Source organism: Botrytis sinoallii (assembly GCF_014898435.1).
Source record: "Botrytis sinoallii strain Bc 23 chromosome Unknown BSIN_012, whole genome shotgun sequence".
Classification (NCBI taxonomy): domain Eukaryota; kingdom Fungi; phylum Ascomycota; class Leotiomycetes; order Helotiales; family Sclerotiniaceae; genus Botrytis; species Botrytis sinoallii.
The window spans coordinates 1,511,570-1,538,841 of NW_024066039.1; the positions used below are offsets into that span (position 1 = coordinate 1,511,570).

General features: G+C 44.4%; 7 protein-coding genes across 7 annotated transcripts; 5 read left to right on the plus strand and 2 right to left on the minus strand.

The window, feature by feature from the left end:
* Positions 1-6: 6 nt before the first annotated feature.
* On the minus strand, positions 7-4,270 carry EAF02_007383 (uncharacterized protein). Its single transcript, XM_038903431.1, has 3 exons — positions 2,906-4,270; positions 2,269-2,849; positions 7-2,217 (listed from the first exon to the last, which is right to left on the minus strand). Exons 1-3 carry the CDS (start codon positions 3,602-3,604, stop codon positions 420-422), a joined length of 3,078 nt encoding a protein of 1,025 aa, XP_038756910.1. The 5' UTR covers positions 3,605-4,270; the 3' UTR covers positions 7-419.
* Positions 4,271-6,381: 2,111 nt separating this feature from the next.
* EAF02_007384 (uncharacterized protein) lies at positions 6,382-8,242 on the minus strand. The gene is made up of 3 exons (XM_038903432.1): positions 8,025-8,242; positions 7,478-7,923; positions 6,382-7,423 (listed from the first exon to the last, which is right to left on the minus strand). The coding sequence occupies exons 1-3, from the start codon at positions 8,094-8,096 to the stop codon at positions 6,688-6,690; spliced, it is 1,254 nt and encodes a 417-aa protein (XP_038756911.1). The 5' UTR covers positions 8,097-8,242; the 3' UTR covers positions 6,382-6,687.
* A 251-nt stretch (positions 8,243-8,493) lies between these two features.
* On the plus strand, positions 8,494-9,014 carry EAF02_007385 (uncharacterized protein; the record flags this gene model as incomplete). Its single annotated transcript, XM_038903433.1, has 2 exons — positions 8,494-8,769; positions 8,904-9,014. The coding sequence occupies 2 exons, from the start codon at positions 8,494-8,496 to the stop codon at positions 9,012-9,014; spliced, it is 387 nt and encodes a 128-aa protein (XP_038756912.1).
* Positions 9,015-9,567: 553 nt separating this feature from the next.
* On the plus strand, positions 9,568-11,137 carry EAF02_007386 (uncharacterized protein; the record flags this gene model as incomplete). Its single annotated transcript, XM_038903434.1, has 3 exons — positions 9,568-9,651; positions 9,711-10,505; positions 10,598-11,137. The coding sequence occupies 3 exons, from the start codon at positions 9,568-9,570 to the stop codon at positions 11,135-11,137; spliced, it is 1,419 nt and encodes a 472-aa protein (XP_038756913.1).
* Positions 11,138-16,875: 5,738 nt separating this feature from the next.
* Positions 16,876-18,641, plus strand: EAF02_007387 (uncharacterized protein; the record flags this gene model as incomplete). Its single annotated transcript, XM_038903435.1, has 4 exons — positions 16,876-17,055; positions 17,133-17,237; positions 17,458-17,846; positions 17,939-18,641. 4 exons carry the CDS (start codon positions 16,876-16,878, stop codon positions 18,639-18,641), a joined length of 1,377 nt encoding a protein of 458 aa, XP_038756914.1.
* Positions 18,642-19,313: 672 nt separating this feature from the next.
* On the plus strand, positions 19,314-21,044 carry EAF02_007388 (uncharacterized protein; the record flags this gene model as incomplete). Its single annotated transcript, XM_038903436.1, has 3 exons — positions 19,314-19,352; positions 19,420-20,199; positions 20,385-21,044. 3 exons carry the CDS (start codon positions 19,314-19,316, stop codon positions 21,042-21,044), a joined length of 1,479 nt encoding a protein of 492 aa, XP_038756915.1.
* Positions 21,045-24,199: 3,155 nt separating this feature from the next.
* EAF02_007389 (uncharacterized protein) lies at positions 24,200-26,776 on the plus strand (the record flags this gene model as incomplete). Its single annotated transcript, XM_038903437.1, has 2 exons — positions 24,200-24,886; positions 24,938-26,776. The coding sequence occupies 2 exons, from the start codon at positions 24,200-24,202 to the stop codon at positions 26,774-26,776; spliced, it is 2,526 nt and encodes an 841-aa protein (XP_038756916.1).
* Positions 26,777-27,272: the final 496 nt, after the last annotated feature.

The window sequence follows — 27,272 nt, forward strand, 5'->3', positions numbered from 1 at the left end:
GATAATGGTGGAAATTAAGATAATTCATTACTTTTATAAGCTCTGTAGGTACGAGGCCCCTGTTTACCTAACCTGACCTGACCCAAGTGTCTTCTCTCTATCGTCTATCATACCAGGCAAATGCCAATGCCAATGCTAAAATCATCTAATACATCCATCCATCCATTTATCCATCCATCATGAATTTACCCGTCTGTAGGATTTCTTCCTTACTAGACTTCTTCTTAATCTCGTTCCTCGCTATCTATGCTCGACGCTCGCTTGCTCGTAATCAAATACCATCTTCCGTCTATATGCACGCACCCGCTAAATATCATGAATCCGACTTTCTTTTCTCCTCGCCTCTCCTCTCGAGTCCCTATATACTATACACAATCCCTCTTCCTTCTTTCCTCTCTCCGTCTCAAACCGAGCCAAACCTAAATCCCCGTAAAAGCCCGTCGAGGCGGTCCCCCAATCTTCCCCACCGTCGGTAATTCTCCCCTCTCCCTCCCACCATCACTCTGCACCGCCTGCGAACTCACCACGCCGGACCGCGGATCAATTCTCCCCCCTGGACTCGGATTCGCGGTCGAATATCCCGATGCTTCGGGTATATCTCTCAATTCGCTACTGTGAATATCTCTCCCCTGCGAATGCAACCCCGCCTCCAACTCATCCAAACTCGTCCCGTCCTCATCGACGGGACCGCCACCCCCGGAAAACTTCCCTCTGCCACGCGAGAAAAATCGATTGCGATGGGTACGCGTGCTATTGGCCGAAGTCACCTTTGCGAGCTGCGAGTCGCGGGATTCCCGCGTCGATTGGCGCGCGAGACTCTCCTCGCGGTCTCGCGATTGTCCTTCCCGGGATTGGCCTTCGCGACTGGGGCGCGAGTGTGGGCCTGGAGAGGGAGAGGTGAAGGTTACGTCGGGGATGCGCACGCGCGGTTTGTCGTCGAAGACGTCGCCGAGGTCCATGCCGGAGGACATGCCTTGCATGCCGAGGGAGAAGTCGACGCGTTTGTTCATTGCGGAGAGGGATTCGCCGCGGCGACGGGCGTTGGATTGGGAGCCCGAGGTGCGACGGCGGAGGATGGAGGGGTGTGTATTTACGCCTGGGGCGTGCTGGGCTCCGGTTTGAGGTTCGTATTCGCCCATGTGTGGGTTATCGCGGGCGAGAGATCCCGAGCGGGGACCGGGTCCGGATCCTAAATCTGAGGGGTCGGGGTTGGGGTTGTAGGGAGGTGGATAGGCGCCATTGAGGAAAACGGGGTTTTCTTGAGTGAAACCTGCGAGACGTTGGCGTGGACCTTGGATTCCTATATCTTCCATTGCGCAAATCATGGCGATGATGAATTTGTTGCGACGTTGGAGACGCAATAATTCGTTTTGCCAACTGGACTTGTAGAAGAAGACGACGTTAAAGGTGATGGAGTAGTTTTCGTAAATGGTTGTTACTTCGGTGATAATCTTGCCTTGGTATTCGCGCTTTTCGGATTTAACAAACTTGACGAGTTCTTCGCGGAGTTGCTCGAGTTGTTCAATGGAAGTGCCGAATTTGACTGTGATGGGAACAGCTTCGGCGAGACCTCCTGAACGACGCTGATTCAGGATAAAGAGGGTGTTGAGATAACTGTTTGGGGCTTGTACAACATGACCTTCCATCTTTTTGAATTCGGTGAAGAGAAGCGAAATTTCCTTGACGAAATAATCATCTCCTTGTAACTTGGATCCAGTGTTTCCGTAAATCGTAACTCGGTCACCAACATCGAAAGGATGCTTGACGAAAACGAAGATGATCGATTGCAGAAACTCCTGAGCAGTTGCGGTGAACAACCAAGAAAGAGCCAAGACAGACGAACCAGCTGATGTCAAGACACCAGATGCAGAAGTAGAAATCAAAGAGATGAATACCAAAATGGTAATGACTACAACGATGAACAAGAGTATATCATCGAGTTTGCTGACGACTGAGTCCAGATCCTTGAGGGAAGCGGTGATCGCTTTTCGTTCTCGTCCAATTTCAACACAAACTGTTTCGAGTTCCTCCATCGAGATGTCACCGTTCAAATCTTTATCGAACATGGCAAATGCTGCCTCCGCTTCTTCTTCGTTATCAAAAGCTAGTGTTAGATCCTCTGCCAGAATGGTTTCCATGTCATCGTGCACAAAGGTTCGGTAAAGTCTTCGAGCAAGTACTTGAGATCCGGTTGTCGTGTTAAGAAGTTGAAGAATTCTAGAGTATACAATTAGCTTAGTAAGAGTCTATAGCCATGGGGATTCTTACACTTGATGTGGATGAGTACTTGATGTGACAGCTCTTCCCGTAAAATCTCCAGCCACCTTACCAGCTACATCACCAACCTTGGTAAAGACATTCTTCGCGTTTTTCTGAGCCTTGTTGACATAAGCCATTGGAGTACGAGCCCCCGATTTAACACCTGCGTTCCCACTACGGTCCTCGAAATCCTCATCTTTCTCGAGAATCTTTTCCTTGGAATACTTGTACAACTTGACCAAACTCTGAATTTGAAATTTGTTGATCTCGATTCTATCGGCGTATGTTCGCAAGTGAAAACTAATGGCAATGAGTTGAATGATGATCTTCTCGACGAAGTTCAAGGTGGCTCCGACAAGCACAGATACAATGATCTTGTTGCAGGTATTTTCCCAGCTGCGAGTAGTCCTGTCTCCATTAAGATGGTGGTTCTTCATGGTTGGGAGAAAGGAAATTTCAACAGCCAGCCACCAAAAGAACAGAGTTGCTGGTACCTCTAGTGATTTCCCTAGATCTCTCCATTTCTTGTTATTATTTGTGAATAAGCTAGAAACAAGACCCATTGGATAAGGAATGCATTTGGCAATAATCTATTCAGGGGTAATTAGCGAGGTTTTGATTTGCAAAGTATCTTGTGATCACTTACTCTTGCAAGCCATAATGTCAACCAAACAATTTCTAACCAAATACCAAACCAGAAGAGCTTAACACCTCCGACCGTAGCCCTTTTAAAAAGAAAGAGCCCAAATAAAACGGGGATTAAAAGTAGCAACGTCAACGGCGTGATGTAGACAAAGTATCGAACTAAGACACTAGAGCCGTGAACCTTCTTAAAGAACTTTGCAAGTGCTGTGGCCGGATGTGCTGGTGGTCTGTATATTTTAGTCTTCTCGTGAATCGGGGTAGTATCAACGTCGAAATCATCAATAGGTTCTCTATTAGGCCCCCTAGATCTCGACCTCATTGATCTACCCATACTGCTGCCATCACCCTTTTCTTCATTCGATATCACACGTTCTACACGAAGCATTTCAAGGTCATCGTCAAGTCGCCGTGACTGCTCTCTTTGTGCAGCGGCAGACAAAGGCGATTGATCTCTTTTGCTCAAGTATTCCGGGTCATGGGAAAAACTCGTGGCAACCCTCAAGTGATTGTTGTCGACGTGTTGATCTTGATGGTCATGATGGTCATGATGATATTCGTATGGATGTTCATCTCCCAAAGTTCCATCTTCATCAGACGAGCGACGTTCCTGGCGAAAAGGTTCCTGATGGTGAGTGTGGTGAGGATCGGCTGGAAATGCAGGGAAGGAGAATTGTTCCTTCTCCTGAATTGGCGTCGACATGATATCGGGATGTTGATCTGAAGTTGAAGAAACGTTGAACAGATTTCCCAAAAGTCGTATTACGGGGTAGATCTGTTTACAAAACTGGGCCCAAGATCAACCTCACGATCTCATCGAAGATAAGGGGATTCGATCAATCACTGATCTGTGAGGGATCTTGACGTGATAAAGGTGATTCAAATCCAAGGATTGAAATCTCCGTGGGTAGATTAAATGGAGTTGAGAGCGTCGGAAATGATGCGAGACGTTTTGTCCCAAGGTCGATCTGATCAAATTTGGTTGACGATCGTACGTTCTCGACGAGGCGATGGGAAGTTATGAAGAATATATGGGGAATTGAAAAAGAAATGGGAAAGTATATACGAAGGAGGAAGAAGAGAGAAACAAGAAAAGGGACCAAAGCGAGAGTGACGAGATGATGGTGATGACGACGATGGAAGTGACCGTGAAACTGACAATGACAGTGGAGATAGATTCGTTGACAGTGGAGAAAGAGAGGTGGAGGATGTAACGAATGGAGGAGGGAAGGGGAGGGAAGGGAAGGGATTGAATGATTAAGTAATTGGATGTGAAGATGAATATGAAAATGGATATAGATATGGACCGAAACAGGAACAGGAACCGAAAGAGAAATAGAGATGAAATAGAAATAGAAATTAAAAAATTGGAATTTTATGATTTGCCTTTAAACATACATAGTACATAGTACACAGTACATACAAAGTATCTACCTATCTACCTACCCTACCTCCATACCTACCTACCTACCTACCTACCTACCCACCTAGCAGATATCGAATATTGAAATTTGATAGGAAGATCTAATCATCAAACCAAATTCCACCATCTACTCAATCGGGGGCGTTTCCATAAATATCCCATCTCTGACTTCTCTTGATTGGTTCTAGATCTCGACCCGATTCCCGAATGCAGTGAAGTTTTTTTTTTCTCTCGTTTCTTTTCTTTTGCCCGTTCGTCTCCTTCTTGGCGGCGGTCGGGTTTCTGTGAGAACTACGTCATATGGGCACTAGGGATGTGCGAGGTGTGCGCATGCTACCGCAAGGGATGGTACTTAGATAGGTCTAGTGGCTTGATGGGTTGTCCCTCATTGTGAGAATTAAATAAATAAATAAATAAATAAATAAAAGTGTGTGACACGGGATAATTGTAGGTCGGGAGGTATCAGATCGGATTGATTGTATTATACATTGTGTTCGCATATTGTATCATATCATCACATATCGAGAGTCAATTCAATTCCATTGCATTCTATCCTCAAAAGTGTATGAACCTCCACTCCCGTCTCACTCTAGTCTCACTACACCAGCAAAGCAGGAGAAGATGTCCATTACCCAGGTACGTACTGGCGGTATTCCAAGTCCATGGTGTTTGTGACAGAGACCCCTAATTCCTACACAGTCGAGACAGCATTATACTTTCCCAACACAATGAATCATGATGGGTAGAGACGCGACCAGGCACAGAGTCATTCGAAGCCCGTCCCCAATCCCTTGAGCCTTGGCACAGAGTGAACGTCCAGTTAAAGTGCATTCGAGATCCATTTGACTGGTCCAGGGCCGAATGGTAGATGATCAAATGTTCCAGTGAAATTCCCTGTCACCGTGATTCGTTCGTACCTTGATCAACTACTTTGTACTACTGACTAGGTCATAAACTGCCTCTCCGGCCCTTGAAACTGGGAAAGTCAAGCTTGCCCTGCAATTCCTTATCTCGCACCCCCTGAATTTCCCAGCAGAGGAAAGACATGTAAGGATGGGAAATAGATAAGCAACGAGATCACTTGCAAGTAACCTTGGACAAGTTAAATTATTTAACTTTCACACAAAGTCTGATAGATAGGTAGATAGATAGATAGATAGATAGATAGATAGATAGATACCAATAATAAGTCAATATATCAGTCAATCAGTCAATTAATCACCCACCACCCACCACCCATCCACTCATCCATCCATCCATCAAAACAACATTCCCTACCTAAACAATAAAAACCTTAGACCACTAGATTGAAGATCACATATCCAAGTCCGTCCTTCCAGCCAAAGCCATCAATGCAAGCCCAGTCACCTAGTCTTCTAGTCCCAGCCGTGGCTTAAGCCAAGCGAGCATGTGAACGTTTGTCCGACCGACCGGTCCGGTACATGCGATACGAGACCATTGGATTCTTGCTGTAAATACTACATACCACCTAGGTACTGCAAGGCGGATTGCATTGATTGTAATATTTTGTTGCATGTATTCTCTCTTTCCTCTCCTTGCTCTGGAGTTTGTTTCTCAACTTCACTTCATCACCTAGTGCTCTCCCGCGTCGCTGCTCTGTACACCGTACCGTCCAAGTTCTTTCCAACTCAACAAACCCCTCATCGTACACTCCACCCATCTATCCCCTACACCTCTCTACACCTCCCTCCCAAATTCCAACCTCTCTCCCAAACATCCCTTCTAAGTTCTCACCCATCCATCCACCCCCAAAGTTGGGGGATCGATCGAAAGCCCTTCTCTTCTCGGCCCGTATTAATTTGTCGATCAGTGCGTTGGCTTGCAGACGGAGCATTCGGAGAGGGTCTCAATCTCCACTTTTTTTATTTCCAGTTCTGAATTCTTCATTTACCACTTGATTACATAAATCGATATCGATAATTCGAGACCATGGTGGAGTGGAGACATCTACTAGCTATTATCGATTCAAATGACTTGCTATATTCTCCAAAACAATGCACAAACTAAGATTGCGAAGTATGCATGCATACATTCCAAGTATGATGATGGTCAGATAACTACAATACAATGTCAATTCTGCAGTAGCTGTAGATTCTACTTATGAAATCTCACTCAATATCAATGATATTCACATCGGCATTCTTCAGAGCGCTAAATCATTCCGTCTATCATTGCGGTTAGACGAATCAGCTATCTATGCCTCAAAAAAAATGCTATGTATGTGCTCCCAAACTTCCTTAAACGCCTTCTGGCCGTAGCCAGCAAGTAAAAGCTTCATCGTAATTGATTTCGCTGCTTCGCGAATTTCTAAAACGCTCCTGTCAGATCCAACTACACACCCTCTAAACCCATTTCTGCACGGCTGTACCGCCTCTCTTAAATTCTGGCATCTCACCCAAGACCTGACTCTTCTCGGTATGCTCTTTGTTTGGGAAAGTGGTTGCAAGTACCCAAGCTCGCTCATTGCTACCGGCATTTGCTCTTGCAATGAAGTCATATACATCACCTACAGTTTGCGTAGTGTTGAATCGAGCTGGAAGACGAGTTCCATTTGCCAACTGAAGTCTGAGGGTGAGTGTTGGTTGTGACTCATCGACCTGAACTTCTGGGGTTGCTGTCGAGGCGGTAGTAGGTGCAAGCGCTGGGGCGGATGCCGGCGGAGTGCTGGAGCCGCCCGGTGTAGGGCTACCAAGTCTCTGACCTGAGCCACCAAAAGGCTTGTAGACCTTAGGGGGAGCTTTGTAAGGTCCATCATGTTTGTGCAACTGAACATCGACTGGTTGGAGATGTCTAACATTCATCAAGTGCAGAGGAGCACGACCACTCTGTATTGCCTGAAGATCTTGCGCGTTTGCCGGGTCATCGAATCGACGAAGTGGCCCATCTTCAACACTGAAACCATCCTCCCAAAGGTGTAGAATTCTTGTCACAAGCTCAGAAGAAGCTGCAGGAGGATGAGGATCGGGAATTACTTGAGAAGGAGCATCATCGCCGCCGAGAGTTTGACCACTGCCACGAAATCGAGATGGTGCGGCTGCGGCTGGTGTAGATGGCTCTCCAGTCTCCCTTGAAGAATTTCTGTATATTTTAAGTAAGGATGTAGTCTACAAATCTTTGAAAAGGAAAACTCACGCTTTAGCTTGCTTAAGGATATCACCAACAATCTTTCTCGCGTCGGGTTTCCTAGAGGGATCTTGGACAGCTAGTCCTGACTTTTCACCACCAGCGAACAAGTCTCTTGGCTGTTCATCTGGCTCATAATCTGGATCACTGTCATCGGCATCGTTCATACGATCCCCATGGCTCGAAGATCCTTGATTTAAAGACCCAAGAGTTGCGATGCCTCCACGTCCTCCAGCTCTCCCGGCTGTGGCAGTTGGTTTTGCAGGTTTCTTGCCATTATCGGGAGCAGGTCTACCATCGAGTGTTCGGGGTCCAGTATACGGTGATGGAGCTTCGGTTTGATCGTTGCTACCGACTGGTTCTGAGGCTCCTGTATTTCCTTCTTCTTGAGCAGTGAAGAATTCTGTCATAGCTGATGCATAGTCCCATTGATTTGCGGAGAGAAATTGTTGAGCCTATAATTTAAGAAGACAAAGAGAGTCAGCGACATCAGATCAATCTCGATGGTCAAAAACATGATGATTTTGGAGGGTTTTCCCTGCGTCTATGATCATACCTCTGATGGGGAAGCATTGGTGATTGCGCAAAATTGAGAGATCAACTCATCATGATTACTGGTGTCTGCCATGATTGTTTTGTAGTATTGGAGGCGATGTTCCTCGAGATAGCTAATTGACTAAAACGTAAGCTGATTTTGAAGAAGTAACAAGATTTCCCGTGAAAGCATAAAATATTTTGTAGTTTGATGGTGAAATGTTATAGAGAGAAACAAACCAACGAGGCAGCTTGGGATGACGTTCTTTTTTGGCGGGGCTGGATTCTTCCACATTTATAAGAAAAATCGTCAAAGCTTCGGTCGGCATGGGATTATCATGCTCCGTGATACCAAAATCATCGTAGGAAGCAACGACATTGTCAAGCCCCCAGATTCTTCAGCACATCAGACATACCAATACCTACAATTAAGAGATTGTACGGAACAGAATCTATTGTGCTCCTTGAAGTGATACCTGTCATTTCGAAAAATGTCTTCAGACGAACAGCTCAACCCTCTTGTTGAATCCGGGATAACGATGCCCTCCGACTCAGAGCAATATTCTCGCAATGAAGATGAAACTTCTCCTTCACCACCTTCATCAGACTCTCCACAGATGATTCTTTACTCTCCTCCTACAATTTGGGGATTACTTCGAGGTGCTGCGATCAATCTTGTCTTGCCATTTGTGAATGGACTTATGCTGGGATTTGGAGAGCTATTCGCCCATGAGGCTGCATTCAGGTTGGGATGGAGTAACACAAAGGTAAGACTGTTTTATTCTTCTTCTCGTCAATAAGTTCAAAAGTACGCAATATATAGTTATGTTCTTCGCATTGGAGAGGCCGTGTATTATATCACTGTATTCGAAGATTTGTGCTAATGACTTTATTTACGTAGGTCTTCCCTCTCACACGAAGATCTGTAGGACCAGGGATTGAAGTCAGAGATAGTCCAATTGAACGCAAGAGCAGAGAAGGCAACTTAGACGACCTGACAAGCTTGGAATGAAGGAAAGAAGACATAAAACGTATACAAGATAATGGCGTTGAGAGTTATGGCCAACTCTTTTCTGGAAAGAAGAGCAAACAGGGCATAGAGAGCATTTCAAGATCGGGAGATGCACCAAACTCAAGCAAATTTAGCAGAGCTATTGGGGAGATCTAACAACACATAGATGTGATTGTTGCCGGTTCATGGAAAACGATTAAGAGAACTGGGTGAAAACTGATCGTTCATCAATCTATCCGTAGCCCATATCACAACGTGCCACAAACTCATAAATTTACCACGCAGATATATCATTCCATGCACAGCAAGCCCAAATCTATAATTCTACGAGTGAATATCTAAACATTAGATTCCTTAGATCATGACTGTGGTTCGTGATTGTTGTACCTAGATCACCTAGGTACCTACCCAGTGATAAACTAACCAGGAATGCACTAAAATGTTATCCATTTTATGCAGAGAGTTATGCGAGTTTTCGCGATCAATAATTTTTGCGATACTGACTTCGACTGGCGAGGGGAAGAAATAACCATCATCATCCACATATAATAAAATGATACCCAGCAGAGCGTTGAGGTGTTCAAACCAGGCGGTGGCTCTAGGTAGACGGCGGATTGAATCATATGGAATTAGACAGGTATTTACTTTTCTCATAGCAGGACTAAGCACAAATGGAACGTCACTGATTTCTACAAGTTCTCTTCAAATGTACATCGACCCATTAGAAATAATACACATCTTTCGAATAAAGGCAACAGCACATTATTCTCACAGTCAATTACTCGATCGTCCCTCTCAAAACCCAATACCTTGCTTCGAAATGCCACATCCATACGTTTTGCATCAACCACACCCTCCGCCATACCTCCTGTGAATTCCTCGATCCCCTCAGTCGAAACCTCCACACCCGAGTTCAGACCTACCCCGCTCGATGTCACCCCGGATATCAATGCTGATATTCTTTCCGCACCCGAACACATTGGTTACCTCCACTCTCTTGGTCTTGACTATGGATGGGGTCCCACAGCTGTCACGGAATGGATGCTGGAGCATATCCACGTCCTTGCCGGAACTCCCTGGTGGGTATCCATCAGTCTTGCGGCTGTCGCATGGAGGATTATCTTGATCAAGCCCTTTCTCGATGCCGCCGAGAATGCATCTCGAATGGCTGCAATCAAAGATTTTACTGCTCCCGTCCAGGCTCAGATGATGGAGGCGAAAAAGAAGGGGGACACAGCGGAGATGATGTTGCATAGAGCAGAATTACAGCGCATACATAAGCGCGCGGGGATTTCGATTTGGAAAAGTTTTGTGCCGGCAGTACAGATTTTCATTGGATACGGAACGTGGAAATTGTTGAGGCAGATGTCTGATGTACCTGTTCCGGGGCTCTTGGACGGAGGAATTTTGTGGTTCTACAATTTAAGTATTCCAGATCCTTATTTCTTATTGCCATTGGCTACAAGTGGAATCTTGCATTTCGTTTTGAAGGTTAGTTCAGGTTTTTGTATTCTATTCTGCTGGTTCCCACCCCCTTGAACGCTGCCCATGAAGACTTGACGAGCTAATTGGGGCCATAACAGAAAGGTGGAGATACCGGTGTCAGTAATCTCACACCCGGAATGGTGACTGCGATGCTATGGGGTATGCCTCTCCTCTCTATGCTCTTCACATCATTTATGCCCGCTGCTGTTCAATTATCGTTCTTGGTATCTTCCTCCTTCTCCTTTGGCCAGGCCACACTTTTCCGCAACCCTAAGTTCCGATCTTGGGCAAACATGACTCCTATCCCAACCCAGAACCTATCAACACCCCAAAGTACCCTAAGGATGAGAGAGGTTCCAGGATCTGGAGGAGAGGCTATTCCCACAAAGAGATTCTCGTTAGATGGCAGTTTGGGAAATGTAATGGACGGGTTCCAGAGCGCCAAAAAAGGTGTTCTTGATAGTGCAAAAGAAAGAAGAGCAAAGTCAGATGATGCATCAGCGAAGGCTAGAGCTGCTGCTTATGAGGAGAGGAGAAAGAGAGAGATTGCAGAAGAACAAAATGCGAGAAGGAGAGAAGAGAGAGAAAGAAGACAAATGGAGAAATCAGGGGGAAGAAGAAGGGGCAGAAGAGGATGAACAAGCACAGCATACCGGGCCATGTTGATCAACTCTTAGATCGTGGTGGGTAAACTTCACCAGTGTGATGATGAATGCGTCAATGTAAATTATGTTACAAAATGTTTGCAAATTGATTGGACTGGGGAGTTTCTCTGCTGATACCACAGAATTTGCATCTATGTATCAAAATGGCCGCTACTAGATGATAGCAAAGTGGTACGGGTTAGTCTTGAACTTGTATGTACATTAGAAAATCCACGCATATCAAACGGTCTAAGTCTAGTTTGAGTGTGGACTTTGCCGTCGATCAATGATTTTGCGATAGATACTGTTGATATATTATAGTGACAAGACCGGACATCATATGTCTCTATGCACGCTAAGGTTATATAAAGTACATATATGAATCGGAGAGCAAAGTACGGCACTTTCCCAGGGCTACAGCTCAAACTTCCTACTCATGATGACCTCGGATCTGATGATTCGAAGTTGCATGCATGAGATAGATAAAAATTTGTGAAAATGTACGGAATAGAAGATACAAGGGTAATATCCTTCTAAAGGATTTCAAAACTTACAGAGTGAGATTTGGACGAGAATTATATGACTGGATAACTAGATGAGAAATAGGGGCTGAAGAAAGAAGGCAGGGTGAAGACAGGAGATGATGAAGAGAAGAGATGATGAAGAGAAGAGATGATGAAGAGAAGAAGGTTATTGTGTCTCAAGGAAGGACTATCAGAAGCACACCGACAATACGGGCACCATCCTCACTATATCAGACGATACTTCAAGTGCAACTGTGACTCTGAATACCTACCTACCTATCTACCCATAGAACCTTAGCTTACTGTTCTTGTCCGCCACTTGAACATCCGAAGCCAGACTATATTTGCTTTGAATTTTCAGATGATCATTCGGATATGGAATGGGTTCCGCTAGAGACATCACATGTACGTGCACTCTGCATCTTGACTGGGAATCTGTTTCTGCCCATTTTGATATGCAAGTACTAATTCCAAGTAAGTAGTTCGCTGGAGCCCACAATGGCTCTACTTGGGTGGTGTTGGATAAGGTCTTTGTGTTTGAGATTGGGGGCAATAGAGCTATGGCTCTTTAAGATAACACTGAGTAATGATATGATCCAACTGTATTTACTTATCCTTATTTATATTTCATGGGTGACATTTGAATAACCCGTCCCATTCACCAGCTGACTCCATAATCTTCGGTTTGATGGAATATCATGTGAAGAAGGTTGACTGGAGATTCTCGTGCGCCTTTGGGTCAGTAAATCAAGGCGAAACCATTCTTAGTCTAATCGTCATTTTTTCGACAGATTTTAGAGAGAAGAGGTAATCTGGGAGTGAGGCGGAACTGAGATTTTCTGAAAATGAACTTTCAGTTCCGTATTGCTTTGATGGGGGTGCCAAGATTGACGGGATATCTACAATCGTGTATCTGAGGTTTCAGGGGAGTGTAAACGAAAGGATATGTGAGTGGAATCGAGATGGGGATGTAGGATGTTGAACAAACAACACACCTGAGGGTAAAGTTTACATGACTTGACATCAATAAAATCTTGAACACGGCTGGGAGAATGACTTCATGATCAAGGCAAGTTGTTTGGCTGTAAGCTTAGCATGTTGTGAATGACACAAATCGCAGATCGCTGTTCCCGCATCTTTCGTTTTCGGCAACTCAAATCTCTCATCATGGTTCACATCTCACTTCATCCAATACTCTCCTCCTTTTCAACGAATTTTCATGTTCATTGCACTGCAATCTCGATACTTTTCACATGACAGAAGATGGAACAAGTATTTTGATCACTGGTGAAACTCCGCGGAAGTGGCGCATGCCGTGTGAGAGACTACGTGAAAGTTCCAAGATTCAACACACTTTACGTCTCTTAACCGTGGCCAAACTAGGCTCTTGGAGGTATAGCCTCCAGAGACCTCGGGAGCGTGTGGACATATCTTTTGCTTCATCTTTCCATCCGGATCATCTAATAGACTACGAAGTTTTGAGTTTGCTTGATTATTTGACGTCCTAGCTTGAAGTTCACTCGTCTAAAGAGTAAAGTATCAATGCTGCAGTTACATACCATAATCTGCACGACGAATTCAATAATTCGATAGTATCAAAGCTAACTTACTAGACGATAGCTTGAACGATAGGATCTGGATATTGTGAGGGTAGTCTTCATCCTTCGAGTGCTTGGGATCATTATATGACATTATTCATAGCTCTGAGGTGATGTCCAGAAACAACACACATTATGATATGATCTGACAGTGTACTTTTATTTGACACTAGATATTACTGTAAATCTCCACTGGAGATTCTCCAGTCACCTCGAGCTGTCCTTTGTGAGGGAGAACTAGCGCAATGATAGTATGATTTTCGGTTCTGTCTTTCAGGGGCATCAATTGTGTAACCCAGGGCATGAGGGAATAGTGGGGATGAAGTGTAGGAATGTTTCCATCCTTGTTTCAACTAGTATTTGCATTGCAGATGCAGAGCACATACCCTAATCATTCGCGATTGCATTTCCAAGAAGGAGCGGTGTCTATAATTGACGCAAGAGCATCCATTTCTAATATTGATAGCTGGCTGATATGGGAGATTGGGTCATCTAAGGGACTAGCTGTGCAGGTCAAGCCTCATAAATATCTACCAACAACGATACTCTTGTTGATGAAGGGGTCAAGAAGCTTGCCAAGAATTGTGCTTCCCGATAGAAGGGTCCCAAACTACTAGAAGGAATCCACTTGCACCCTGAGCCTGATAGTGTGAAGGTTCAAGGTCATAATTGAATAGTACATCTATATGCGTACAACAACGACTTATACGACTCATGGATAGAGAGCTGAGCTGACCCTTGAATTTCTTAACATTGGAAATTTGGAATGAGAGGCTTGAACTTCTCTGCACCTTCTCTATTCACATCCGCAACGTCCGGTAGACCAATTTCCTAATCATTCCCCAACGGCAGGTCTGGATTATGCGAATCCAAAAATGGCGTGGGTCTGCTACGACCTACCCAATGGGTACCTTGATACTGCGAAGCGTGAGTCTTTGGCGACTTGGGAGATGCTAGGCGAACGCAGTCCGCACTTCCGGTCTGGAAAACATAGCAAGACTGACATTGAAGGGCCGTTACCACAAGGTCGGGAAGTTAATGCTTGCATCTGCAAAGAGAGAAAACTATATTTTAATTTCCATACTGGTGGAGTTTTATGCCAGCTTCTTAGTGGATAGAAATAGGTGGGGCTAATTGGGTCTGTTGGTTATCATTCATCAAAGGGGGGGGTGGCCCCAAGCCGTATCAAGACACATCCGGCATCCGCTAAGTCTCAAGTAGACGTAGTACAGAACAGTGCATTAAGATACTTTTCTAGAAGCTCTGCGATTGAGAGTCAATCGAACTCTCATGGTATACGCTGCCAAGATCCCCGAACTCAAAGGACGGGTATTGAAGCCCCCGCGAGCCGTGAAGTGGAATCTTTCTCTCGGAGCTTTTGCAAAGAGCGAAGATATCTGATTGTAGCACATATGTGATGGCACCCAGGGAAGAAATCTAATGTATCCACCAGTTGGTTACTCAATCTTCAAAAACGGGCCTTGAAAAGTAAGGTAAGGGTGTTAATGTGGACTTCCCAACTCGATCATGACACACATTTGAAAGAGCTATATTATATTTCCGAATTCCCTCATTGAAGTTATCACCGAAGCGTGGCAGCAAATGGGTGAAACATAATACATTATGCAATGTGAATAAGTTACCTCGGCTGCTCGGCCGACAGCAGACGAATTACACCAGACGATCATGTAGGGAGCGGGAAAAAAAAGACGAAAATTTGCCCGTTTCTGCTTCCCTTCTACTTCGCACATAGGATCTGCTGGTGGTTCAATCAACCCCTGTTTTCACTGCAATAAAGAAGCGAAAACTCCGTCTCCAGATTTTCTCTCACTAGCTGAACTACAAGGTTAGCATTTTATAGCTGCAACAGTGCAACTGGATTCGAAAAACATTCGCATCAGTTCTATTGATATAAGAGATGATATCGAAGCAATACCTAGGATTTGGAGGATCTACTGCTCGAGTCAGTGAGACTCGTTCAGCCCAAGAGGAGAGATGGATTCGTTATTATCAGCCTCAAGAATCTTCAAGTCTGTGTGCAAAATCTTCAGACGGCGGCGAAGATACCCAGGTAAGTTGGAAAGCATGGAAACGAAACGAACCAAATCTCGTATTTACCCATACCCACTCAAAACGCGGATTAGGTCGGAAATAGGACCCGGGCAGCGGATAATACCCCGATCCGCAAGGGGCAAAATTGAAATGTATTCGTAGGGGTTCACGCAAATTTTCAATCTGTCTTCTGTTCTATTTTTCTCGACGGGTTTGGTATGCGGCACAATTACGATATTTTTAAGTCGTAATTCTCCAAATTTTCCTGACGATATGACTCAACATTGTGGCGGCATGACAGCTGTCACTCAGTAGGTCTCCCGTCTCCCGTCTGGCAACAACCGTGCGATGTTCAAACAATGGCCAAGAGTCAGTCTATAGAGTTGATAGAATACTCCAGACAAGAGGAGAGGAATAGATGTTCGATTGGTTCACCGCAACAAACTGCGCATCACATCGCCTATAGGACATCCCAAATCTTATTCGAGTCTCGATACTAACAGACTGATTAGTTCCTTGGGGCGACGGAATAATTTAGCTTCCGTGCTAGGATATTGGTAATCACGTACGGCACTTTCACAAGGCTAATCCCAGGAATTGATCAACCAAGCAGAAAGCAAATGCCGTGCAAAGTACTCGTGCGGCCAGAAAGTATGCAACTCCGGTGCTAAATACACTACATCGGCTTTAATAGGTCAATGGAATTTATGGTATGATCATTACACAAATTCGGATAGTTCAAGCTAAGAGTTATTGCATCTGGGCCCCGGTTCAATCAGTCTGGTACATTAAGCCTAAGCTTCCTTGATCCCTACTCATACATTTGGATACAATTACAGTTGGAGGCCACGCATATGAACTTCCAAAAGCGTCACTAAATGGTGACTGATGATTTCAGCATCTAGTTGAGTAGCTTATTGACAGGTGGAACAACCTTGACTAGACTCGACAAGCACTTTGGCAGCACACTATCTATTTGCGTAGGACTTAAGATCAGCGTATCAGATTGTCAAATCCATATCCAGTGCTGATACCCAGTAAGTATTACCACATCTTACTATACAGTGATGCCAACAGAATCTAAGAACGGTATTGTCTTCCTGTTTGGGACGTCTCCGATGATTGAATGGTAAACTTCTCAACGCTTTGATCACGCCTTGCTCTCCCGTCTTTCCATGCACAATAGCAGATCTACTTTCCCAAATCCGCTCTGGGGCAGAGTGACCGAGATTCTAGATGTATACCTGCACTTCATTTACATACCTGGTTCCTTGCGTTTGCGTTGAAAGGATGTGAATGCTTCAAATGTGGTCGTGGGTCCCCCCAATCGAAGGGTTACACAAATAAAATCCATTCTTTTGGGTCCTGTACTCTCGAGGGGTTCATTTGAATTTGCCAGACGCATATTATCTACTAGTCTTTGCCCACATTAAGGTTCGAGTTTTGACGTTCATTCCGTCGTTGTGTTCGTGGAGAAATTGGGGAAATTCTTGGAGGTCACATTAGCTGTCAGTGCCACTTTCAACACAGCTGGTTATTGCTACTGCCAACTGGGAAAATGGAGTCTTTGGAGTTATCGATACGGGCGGAGTCACATGCGAATAGAGGGCCACAGATCCAAGGAGTCGTGATATTGTTTATTGTGTTGACTACACTGTCCGTTTGGATGCGAACATATTGCCGAGCGGTTGTTATCAAAAGTTTTGGTTGGGATGATACACTTGCTGTTATTGCTTGGGTTAGTTTTCTCTTTCATTCTTATATATGCTTGAAATGACTATGAGGTGTTCTGCCTGCTAACTGGGTTTTCAAAAGGCATTTTTTATGGTATATTCTACATTCTCCCTCTCAGCTGTAACTTATGGAAGTGGTAAACATATTTGGGACATTCCAACTGAACATGTCCCAATCGGTCTCAAGGTAATCCAATCTTTTCAATTCTTACTTGATTATAATGTGGTCCCTATTCTCCATACCAACAGATCAAGCCTTCAGCATCTTATACGAAAACAACGATGACACCTCTTTGTTTTGAGAACGTTCACATAACAAAGATATTCCCAACCCCTACGCTCACTTGGCTTGGTCTCTTTTGAAATCGCACTGTTGCCCCACTGAGCTCTTTCTGACATCTCATCAGTATTGGTGGCTATGCGAGCCCGTCTACGTCGTCTCCAACATGGCCCTTAAGCTTTCTATTGCAGTTTTCCTCCTGCGCCTTTCGAACGTACCACTGCATCGCTACATCATTCTTGGTACTCTTTTGTTGTGTGAAATCGGTGGCATCTTCTACTTTCTTGTCTTCATCTTTCAATGTCAGCCTTCGAACTATTTCTGGACCAAGTATACGAACGGAACAGGAAAGTGTATAAATGCCAATGTTCCGGTCGATGCGGGATATGCATATAGCGCTATAACTTGCGCCACGGACTGGATTTTGAGTTTGATCCCGATATGGGTGGTGTGGAATCTCCAGATGACACCTAGAGATAAGATCAGTGTGGCAATTATTCTGTCCATGGGTGCTATGTACGTGCTTTCACTTTTTGTTACCACCCTAAGCCTCGTTTTCACTTAGGGCTCTGGAGGATTTACATGAAACTTACATGATTATCCTACAGTGCCTCTACCGCAACCATAGTTCGCATTCCATACCTTCACGATCTTTCAAATATAGCCGATTTCCTCTGGGCGACCGTCGATGTAGCTATCTGGTCGACTGTCGAAACAGGCATCGGCATTACGGCCTGCTCGGTCGCTACTCTACGCCCTCTCTTTCGCAATTTCTTTGCACGCACCAGGCTTTTTGGTAGCTCGACTAAAGGTCTTAGTAACCCAAGTAAAGCTTGGGGTGGTTATGGAGATGCTAAAAGCGGTGGATATATTAAGCAAAAAAGCCAGAACGCAAATTTGGGAGGTTCAAGAATGGCCAGCTTGGGGAGGGATGCCGACGATTGTAAACTAAGAGATGACATTCCCTTGAATTCGGGTGTCACAACAACGATTGCAACTGGGAAGCAAAACGCGACTAGCGATATTTACGATTTTTCTTCCGATGAACAATCACAGCATCAAGATGATGTGAAACCGCACGAGATCGATTTAGAACTTGGAAACTCTCGGGGAAAGCCACATAGCAAGGGGATATCCAAGCATGTAGGCAAATTAAGTGGAGGGAGAGGGACAAATAGAGATGCGAGTGATTCGAGGAGTCTGAGTAGCGAAGAGGACTCTATTTGGGGAATGGGCATCACGAAGACGACCAATACCAAAATCAGTAGTGTTCGTATGAGTAAAATACATGGGGGAAAAGGATCGTCATAGTTATGGCAATTTTTGGTTTGGGCTGGCGATGTAAGATTATAATATAATGATGATGAGCGGATACCTCGGCGGGATTGAATCGAACTTAACTTCACGAATTTGGGTACAATAATACAACACCATTCAAACAGTTGCGAAGCCATTGCCCGTGAAACCTCTGCGTCTTATAGTTTCAAACCCCTGGTCGTTAGTCTTCCTGAGAAGTAGTTACATTGTAACTAACGTGGTGCTATGTTAAAAGGCTTCAATTACACCGCAGACGGGCAGTTTGACATAGATTTCACATAGTGGCAGTCTTCCCGCATATAAGCGGTTCCCATCATACCCAAACATTGCTACACCACCAGATTTATGGCCTTTTTAGGACTGTTGTATTCGTTGTGGGTAACTTGGCCCGAGTACAGCGTCGTGCGGGGAATGCTAGCGGCCAATTACAACCTCGCTTTGTCTCACCACTAAATGCCACAAGGAATGTTCAGCTGTGAAATGGTTGATAAGGACTTTTTGGTGGTACATAAAAATGTGCTCAGGTGAGGGGTAATAAGCACTCGCTGAATTGGCTTAAATCGTGAGCTTTTCCATTCGACTAATTGTGTTCTGTTGATTGTATTTGCATCGAGTTTGCGACTCGAATTCCAATTGAACTGCTCAAATTTTCTATTTGGATTCAAAATGACGTTAAATGATACAGAGAAGAGAATGGATTTTGTGGTGAGATTAGATTTCATATGGTTGTCATTGTGGTTGATGGCAAGATATTTAGCTAACAGTACCCCAGACATTTCAAAACACAATTGATGGAAAATTGTGCGCAACAACACAAAGTAGATATGGCATCAATCCAGCTACTGGCGAGCCCAATCCTACAGTTCCACTCTCCACCATCACGGAACTTGATGAAGCTGTGCGTGCAGCGAAGATAGCTCAAAAGTCCTGGGCTCGTACCTCTATTACTGAGCGTCGCGCTATCATCCTCGCCTTCGCTGATGCATTCGCATCCTACGAATCGGAATTCGTTGATCTGGTCATCATGGAACAAGGAAAGGCAAAATTCCTCGCTCATGATGAGTTTGCTCGCGGTTTGGCCATGATTCGAGAAACCACCGAGCTCTTGCTTACCGAAGAAGTCGTCGAAGAGACCGATACCATGATCGCAAGTGTGAGATATGTCCCCATTGGAGTAACGTGTGGAATCGTACCTTGGAACTACCCAATTCTGCTGGCGATGGGAAAGCTAGTGCCTTCGGTGTGGGCCGGGAATGCAATTATCATGAAGCCTAGTCCTGATACACCATATTGTGGGCTTAAGATTGTGGAACTTGCAAACAAGTTCTTCCCGCCAGGAGTAGTGCAGGCCTTGAGTGGTGGGCACGAATTCGGACCCATGTGTACCATTCATCCTGGGATTGACAAGATTGCGTTTACTGGGAGCATCGCAACGGGTAAAAAGGTTATGGAGAGTTGTTCTAAAACACTGAAGCGAGTTACCTTGGAATTAGGTGGAAATGACTCGTGTATTATATGTGAGGATGTCGATATCGCAAGTGTGGTTCCCCAGGTATGTCAGAGAATGTTTTCCCATTGAATGTTACTTTCCTTCTTCAGGGGTTAGCCAGCAGCTAAGCTCCTGAAATACTTGATTCCAAGTATCAAACTGTAAAGGACTCGAAGCCAAGTATGATAGTTTGGTCCTGATTATGCTATTTTCTCACCCGATATAGAGCTAATCAATACATGAAATAGGTCGCCCATCTCGCATTGCTGAACTCTGGACAAATTTGCATGGACATAAAGCGTCTTTACGTCCATGCAGACATTTACGACGAGTTCATGTCAGCTCTCGTAGCTTATATTCCCAAACTAAAAGTTGGACCTGGGGCTGATTCTACAAGCTGGGTGGGCCCATTGCAAAGCAAAGCGCAAATGGACACCGTCCAGACTTTCTACGATGACATCGCAAAGAATGGACTTAAAGTCGCACTTGGGGGTTCAAATGACAGCATTAAATCGAACGACACATTGAGCAAAGGTTATTTTGTCAATCCAACCATCATCGATAATCCACCCGACACCGAAAGAATCGTGCAACTCGAGCCCTTCGGTCCCATTTTCCCTGTTCTCAAATGGAGCGGTTCAGATGAGGATATTGTAGACAGAGTCAATGATACCAATACAGGACTGGGGTCCTCGGTCTGGAGCAAAGATATCAAGAGAGCCGAGAAGATGGCTCGGGAATTACAAGCTGGAAGTGTGTGGGTGAATGCTCATTTTTATCTTAGCGCGAAAGTTCCGTTTGGGGGATTCAAGAACAGCGGGATTGGAATGACATGGGGATTAGTGGGATTGAAGCATTGGTGTAATGCACAGAGTGTCTGGTTGCCGAAGGAGAAGGCTAAGATTTAAGATTCAACATTATAAGAGAACAAAAAATGTGATTTGGAGAAGGAACTGAGTACCTGGGAGCAACAATCACCAACTCAACTCACCTGCTTGTTTCTACTGTTGAATGGCATGCAATTTGCTTATCTTCGATTTTTGTAAGCTTTCTGCACTTTTCGAAATAAGACCAGAGCGGCTTTCCCATGTTATGTCTCGTAGTATATCGCAATCTATACATTAGGGTTCGTCTCCAGAAACTCATGTCAGTTCTGTTGTTTTTCTGGATCCCTTGAGTTGCCGTTGGATACAAAGACATTCTTTTAGATATTGAATCCTTCGGCTAAACACGTGCAACGGCTCCTTCTTCATGGAAGCAGACGACTGCAGCTTCACATAAGAATATTGTTTGTGGTGGTACTTAATAAATACAGGAAGCGATCGGGAACCGCATGTCTGTTAAGAAACCGAGCTCAGCGCAATATCCAGGTATTTTCCATCGGAATCATGCCAATCACGTTTTTGAAGAGCTGCAACTGGAAGTAAGTTGATTCCTTTTCCTCGCACATTGTGTGTGAACTTTTGGGTACTTGGAGTCCGATGTGCAGTAGGCTTGCTGAACAGGTGCCAAAGAGCTGTCAGCGGCGCCTAAACATATCCGTTGACCTCCTTGATCGATCATAAGGCTCGTCTTGTGCTTCATATCCAAGGACTGACAGTTTTCATCACATAGCAGATCTCAATCTGCGTCTGAATCTCGGCTTGCACCTCCGTTGATTGCTCCTTCCGTTCCAGATGCCGCATATCATTGAACTAGCCCCACAGATACCCCTCAAGGTTCTGGCTAACATCTATCTAATCTAACTTCACAGTAATGTCTTCTAAGTGAGATACTTATTTCTAGTATGAAAATTTGATATCATTCTCAAAGCACCGCCACGAGTTAATACAATTGTTCTTTACTTTCCTCGTCTATGATCGAGCTTGGAAACTTGCCTCAGCTTTATTTCTCTACAAATAAGCGTTGATTGCAAGATTGCGCGATGCTGTCTTGCATCCATTCAGGACCATCAAGCAAAGAATGTGTCAACTATTCATCTTTTCTCACATCCTCAATCTAACAAAATATCTCTCATAACTTCAAAGCGGAACCAAAAGTTGCGAGCGAGTCAATTTCTCCCAGATACATCAACTTATACAGTTCAAAGCTCGTATCTTGATAATGTTCTATGTAAGAAGCACGCAGGGAACTGCCACAGAAAGCTTTGCTAATTTTATGGTAGTCGTCTGCTTTTACAAATATAATGGGGTTTCACTTCCAAGGTGAAGAGTGAGCGGTGTGGTTCAAGCTCACTTTCGATGCTGTGATGTCTTTCCCTCTCAATACTATTCTATCAAGGCCACAACAATGGAGGAACTACCAACAAAACGACCTCTCACCATTCCTGGATCTGGGTATCGCTTAGTAGCTTTTCTTGGTAACTCGTTTCTAATATAGGATTGTGGTCTTCGACAATCACATCCACCTTGATTCTCGCTGCCGTGTCGCATTTATTTCACCATCCAGATATTTCAATCATACACTTGATTTCTCTATTCTATTTGCGCTGTCATTCAAGTGACCAAGAAAATTCAATTATCTGCAAGTTTTCCAAAGTTTGACAACATTTTCGCAGTTATTCACCTTAACGATTTATCGATTGTGAATTGCTTCAGCTGACTGCTTGAATTCACCTGACCAAAGTAAGTTTCTTCCTTGATCTTTCGAATGAAGCGCAATATAATTTGCACATGCCCTACAATTTCGCAATATTTTGTTTCATTCAGTCATTTGAATAAGGCTTTGAGCTCTGTTGAGAAGAGGAAATATCTCGTCCAAAAATCACTTTAGCAGTTGTTTTCCGTTATTTTCGTTGCCGTCAGTAGTTATTGCAAATTGCGACGCTTTTTAACGCGTGCTGTGTTTATTATTATTGAGATATGGTGACAGACAAGTGGTGGTTGATTGGATGTTAGTACTCCATGTCCTGCTCTGTTGGTACTGCGGATGAGTCCGCGCCTCTGAATACACACTATCCTCACTTAAATGACACCACAAGGTCAAAGGTTCAGATATGGCCACAACTTGGAAGGACTTTATTTGACACTGCAAAAATCCACTGTGGCTGCGGTGTAGCAAAATTTGATGGACCCTTTTACTGTCGAAACTTCGTGATGATATTGTCGCTTAAACAAGGAGAGTCTTGCTGGTGTCATCCCGTGGCGGGGCTTTCACTCGAGTGAGTACGCCCTGTTATTGAATTTCTGACCGTGCTACACTATGGCATGTCTATTTTGTACACTATTTACTAGCATTTCATATATATCGTCTCCCAAGCAGTTCTTGATAATGCCTATAACTTGAAATCATGTCTTGCTGTTGTCCTTTGGGTCTATGCTCAATATTGCTGTCACCATTGTCAACACCATCGCAGCCGAAATAGCGGGGATTTAGTCACTGTGCTGATCAAGGTGAATCAGGATTCTAGTGGTTTTCTTCAACCCCACTTTCTTCCCCTCCTCCCTCCTCTCAAAAATCTCCCAAGCTTCTATTTAAGGATCGGCTTTCATCCTGAGAGAGCATAAGTCTCGAAGAAGGAAAAACCACATTCCAACACCCAGAAGTCTTCGACACAGAAGAACAACTTGAGCACCTATTCTCACTCATATCTTACCATACTCAATCCAAACAATCACTACCAGTCCACATCTCGAAATACCCAAATCCTCACCGTCGTCTTCATCCTTAGCATTGCACCATCCAATTCTTCGATTTCTAAACCTCTTAACACTTATTGTTTTGTTACTCCCATCAGCTTTTGCCTGTTGGCCAGCAGATGCCTGCGTTCTGCAGCTCCCTCGCTTCATATTACAAACAGACGGTTCGTCACAAACACCTACTTTCATGTTGTATTTGTATTGATAATATTTCTTTCGTTGTTTGCTACCTTAAAAAACTGTCTTGCATTTCTCTTATGAGCCATATCTAATCCCTTTCTATATAGATTTACTCCAACTATCTAAATTATCTTTTTCACTCAAATATTATTAGCAAACATAACGACTATCCTTCATTATTTGGTCATTTGATCATCTAAAAATTCACTCCCACCACATCATTTCTAACGGAAATTATTTAAATAATGTCCGAGACCACCATTCCACTATCTCCTAACAAAGTTGACTTCATCGACACTCCTCCTACCTCTCCATCTGACCATGAAGCTATTATGTCAAGTCCCCCTCCCCTCGTTATTCGAGCCTTGAACCCCGAGAAATTCAAGAGAAAAGTGGCTTCAATATTTGCGTCGCTTTATGATGAAGAGCCTACTCCTAAGTGCAAGGCAAAGCCTGAGGAGGTGATCAAACTTGCTTCCCTATTATGGAAAGATGCCGCTCTTGAACTCGTTCCTGGAAGCGAAGCGGGACTTGAAAAGAACAAGGAGGCACTTGAAAAGCCAGGAGTTGATCGCATCGAAGTAGTCGACGGACACCCCGCAAAGGAATTGCACCCATCGCTGGACTCGACAGACACCGAATCGCCTGAGAAAACCGCGGAGAAGGTCTTATCAATGGCCTTTACAGAACTAGAACTCACTGAAGCAATGACATCCTCTTCTTTCAATCCTGACACGGCTCCTGCAGTCTCAGTTGATCCAATCGAAGCCATACATAGTGCTAGCTGCCCTGCTGTGACTGAAGACTCTCAGATGGAATACGTACCTAGCACCATCGAAGGAGACGCCGAAAAGTTTAAAATTCGCCACGAGTGGACTGGAACATGTGACTTTGATCTCATCACTGAGAAATCCATCGAACTTCAGAAAAAGGCAAGTTTCACACAGAACGTTAAATATGGTAACTAATCATTGAATCAACAGAATCAGCTCGATGGTCTCATACTCTACCGCAAGGCACTTATTCATGACATGACCATTGCGCCACATGATCCCTTCATTTACATCGATCTTGCTAATCTTGACGCCACACTTGCTTTTAAGGACACCTCGTCCCATTACGCGTATCGCGCTCTTATTCTTATCAAGGCTGGTCTTCAAACCATCACTCCTCAACAATCCGAGCTCTCTCGCTTAGTATACACAGCTGTTGCGACTCGCCTTTACACAAGCTCGACAGTTATAATTATTGACGAACTACAATCGATGTGTCTTCAAACTTATCGTTGTTTGGTCCAAGGATTACTGCATTGTGCGGCATTTTGGGATGGCTTGACGGTGGTCAAACTTGGTCTGGAGGATTTTCCAGGTGATTTTGAATTACTCGATCTTCAAGCATTATTGTTTGCATCTTTCCAGAATAGACATGAAGAAATAGTGGAAGAGGCCAAGGATGGGCCTGATGACAATACCGTTGCAGGGAGTCGATCAGGATTGATATACCAGAAAAAATACCCGTGGATGGCTCCAAAGCTTTTTGTCCGAACACCCCGTTTGATCAGAAAAGTCAACTCTACATTTGGCTCTCTCAATGCAGAAGTCCGACCTGTGATCTTCGGATCTCCGGGTACAGCATCAAAATCTAGATCACTTTCTGATCTTTCTAAAAACGCAGATGTTGGACCCCTGGGTATTTTCGCCACACGCGACATCGAAGAAGGAGAATCAATTTTAGTTGATAAGTCATACACATGCGTTTCAAATATTCCGCCTTCCACTGGACAATTTTGCGATGCATGTCATGCCCACCTGGCTCCCCCTTTTGTACAACCAATCCAAATTTGTCGACCATCATGCGGATGTAACATATCGTTCTGCTCCAAAGGCTGTCATGATCTTGCTATCGGAGGTTATCATAAGATTCAGTGTGGTATCGATTTCACTTGGCTCTACAAAACTGGCGCGTCTCAAACTGAATGGGATCCTAAGATGTTTTTGCGCGTCATGTGTATCGTTCTAAGCACACCTGGCTGGTCAAAAGATTCGACTCCTCAGAAAAACTCCTTGCAACATCCGCTGCTGGCGAGGTTGACAGCCAATTACGCCAGTGATGACGAACAAGCTATTCATGGTCAAAATTGGTCCTATCATGAGAACATAGTCGCACCTACCCGCATTCTAAGTGATCTCGGCGTTGATATTTTTTCTCCAGTCAAGAAGATACATGAAGGCAAAGCCAAGTTTCTGGCAAACATCTGGACTCCGGAGCTGATCCAGACAATATACTGGCGCATGTTGAACAACGCTAATAATAGCATAATTGACATTCCTGGTCTCCAATTGGATGATTCATTCCGTTCCATTCGCACGCCCAAGTCGGGACCTACAACGGCGCACTTGATCGTAATCAGTCCTAGCTATTCGTTCTTCAACCATAGTTGCAGATATAACGTGATGTGGAATGGTACATGTTTGAACGGAGCTCAGGACATATCGGCACTCCTGGCTGGAGACGGACCAAACCAGGAGGTGCTTAAACCTGGAAGTAGTAGTGTGAATTGCAGGGCCAATAGAGATATCAAGGCAGGCGAGGAGTTGACGATCTGCTATGTGGGTGACCCTATGGGCGGTTACAGTCCCGCGGAGATTGAAAAACAGCCTAAATTAGCCATTGGACAATCGGAAGATGGGGCCATGAGTCACAAGAGAATGATTGCTCGTATAAATTTGATGAAGTGGTTCAGCGATGCTGGATGTGGCTGTGGACAATGTGTCGAGGAAAATGACTCGGGAAGAATGCGAAAGATGTTCAGGGTGACATGAGGAACACGATGTTGAGAGAAATTGCTTTTGGGGGAGTTACTAATGGGAATATATTACTTATGGGAGCGTTGTTTTTTCATTCGATTATGTGGTGGGATTGACTTGAAGCTTGCGTTGGATCTAAGATCGATATTGCGATCGTCGAAATTGCAACTCTTCAGCGATGATGTTGAGGATGAATCAGAATAGCAAAACCAAAATTTACCAGCCTTAGATAAAATAGGATTCTAAATAGAATCTGAAGGGAATGATTTTACGAACATGGCAATTAAATTTTGATACACGTGCATAAATGCAACACCTTTGCGCATGGAGCTTACTAGTTCAATGAAATATACAACTCGAGTGACAGCCTCGTCCGAATCTCATAGATGGAACAGCAGCAGGATCTCATCCACGCGAAGTTAAAATACTTATAAAATACTCATCCCCGCCCTTCTGTCCTCTAGGAATTAAAGACGAACAACAACACCCAGCACACCAGCGCATCTAGAAA

Bases quoted from the DNA above. Each gene is read 5' to 3' on its own strand.
- EAF02_007383 (XM_038903431.1), bottom strand. From the start codon at position 3,604: ATGTCGACGCCAATTCAGGAGAAGGAACAATTCTCCTTCCCTGCATTT. The intron at 2,850-2,905 runs GTAAGTGATCAC...ACCCCTGAATAG, and splicing joins TGACATTATGGCTTGCAAGA to ATTATTGCCAAATGCATTCC. The intron at 2,218-2,268 runs GTAAGAATCCCC...TGTATACTCTAG, and splicing joins AGTACTCATCCACATCAAGT to AATTCTTCAACTTCTTAACA.
- EAF02_007384 (XM_038903432.1), bottom strand. From the start codon at position 8,096: ATGGCAGACACCAGTAATCATGATGAGTTGATCTCTCAATTTTGCGCA. The intron at 7,924-8,024 runs GTATGATCATAG...CTTAAATTATAG, and splicing joins CCAATGCTTCCCCATCAGAG to GCTCAACAATTTCTCTCCGC. The intron at 7,424-7,477 runs GTGAGTTTTCCT...TAAAATATACAG, and splicing joins ATCCTTAAGCAAGCTAAAGC to AAATTCTTCAAGGGAGACTG.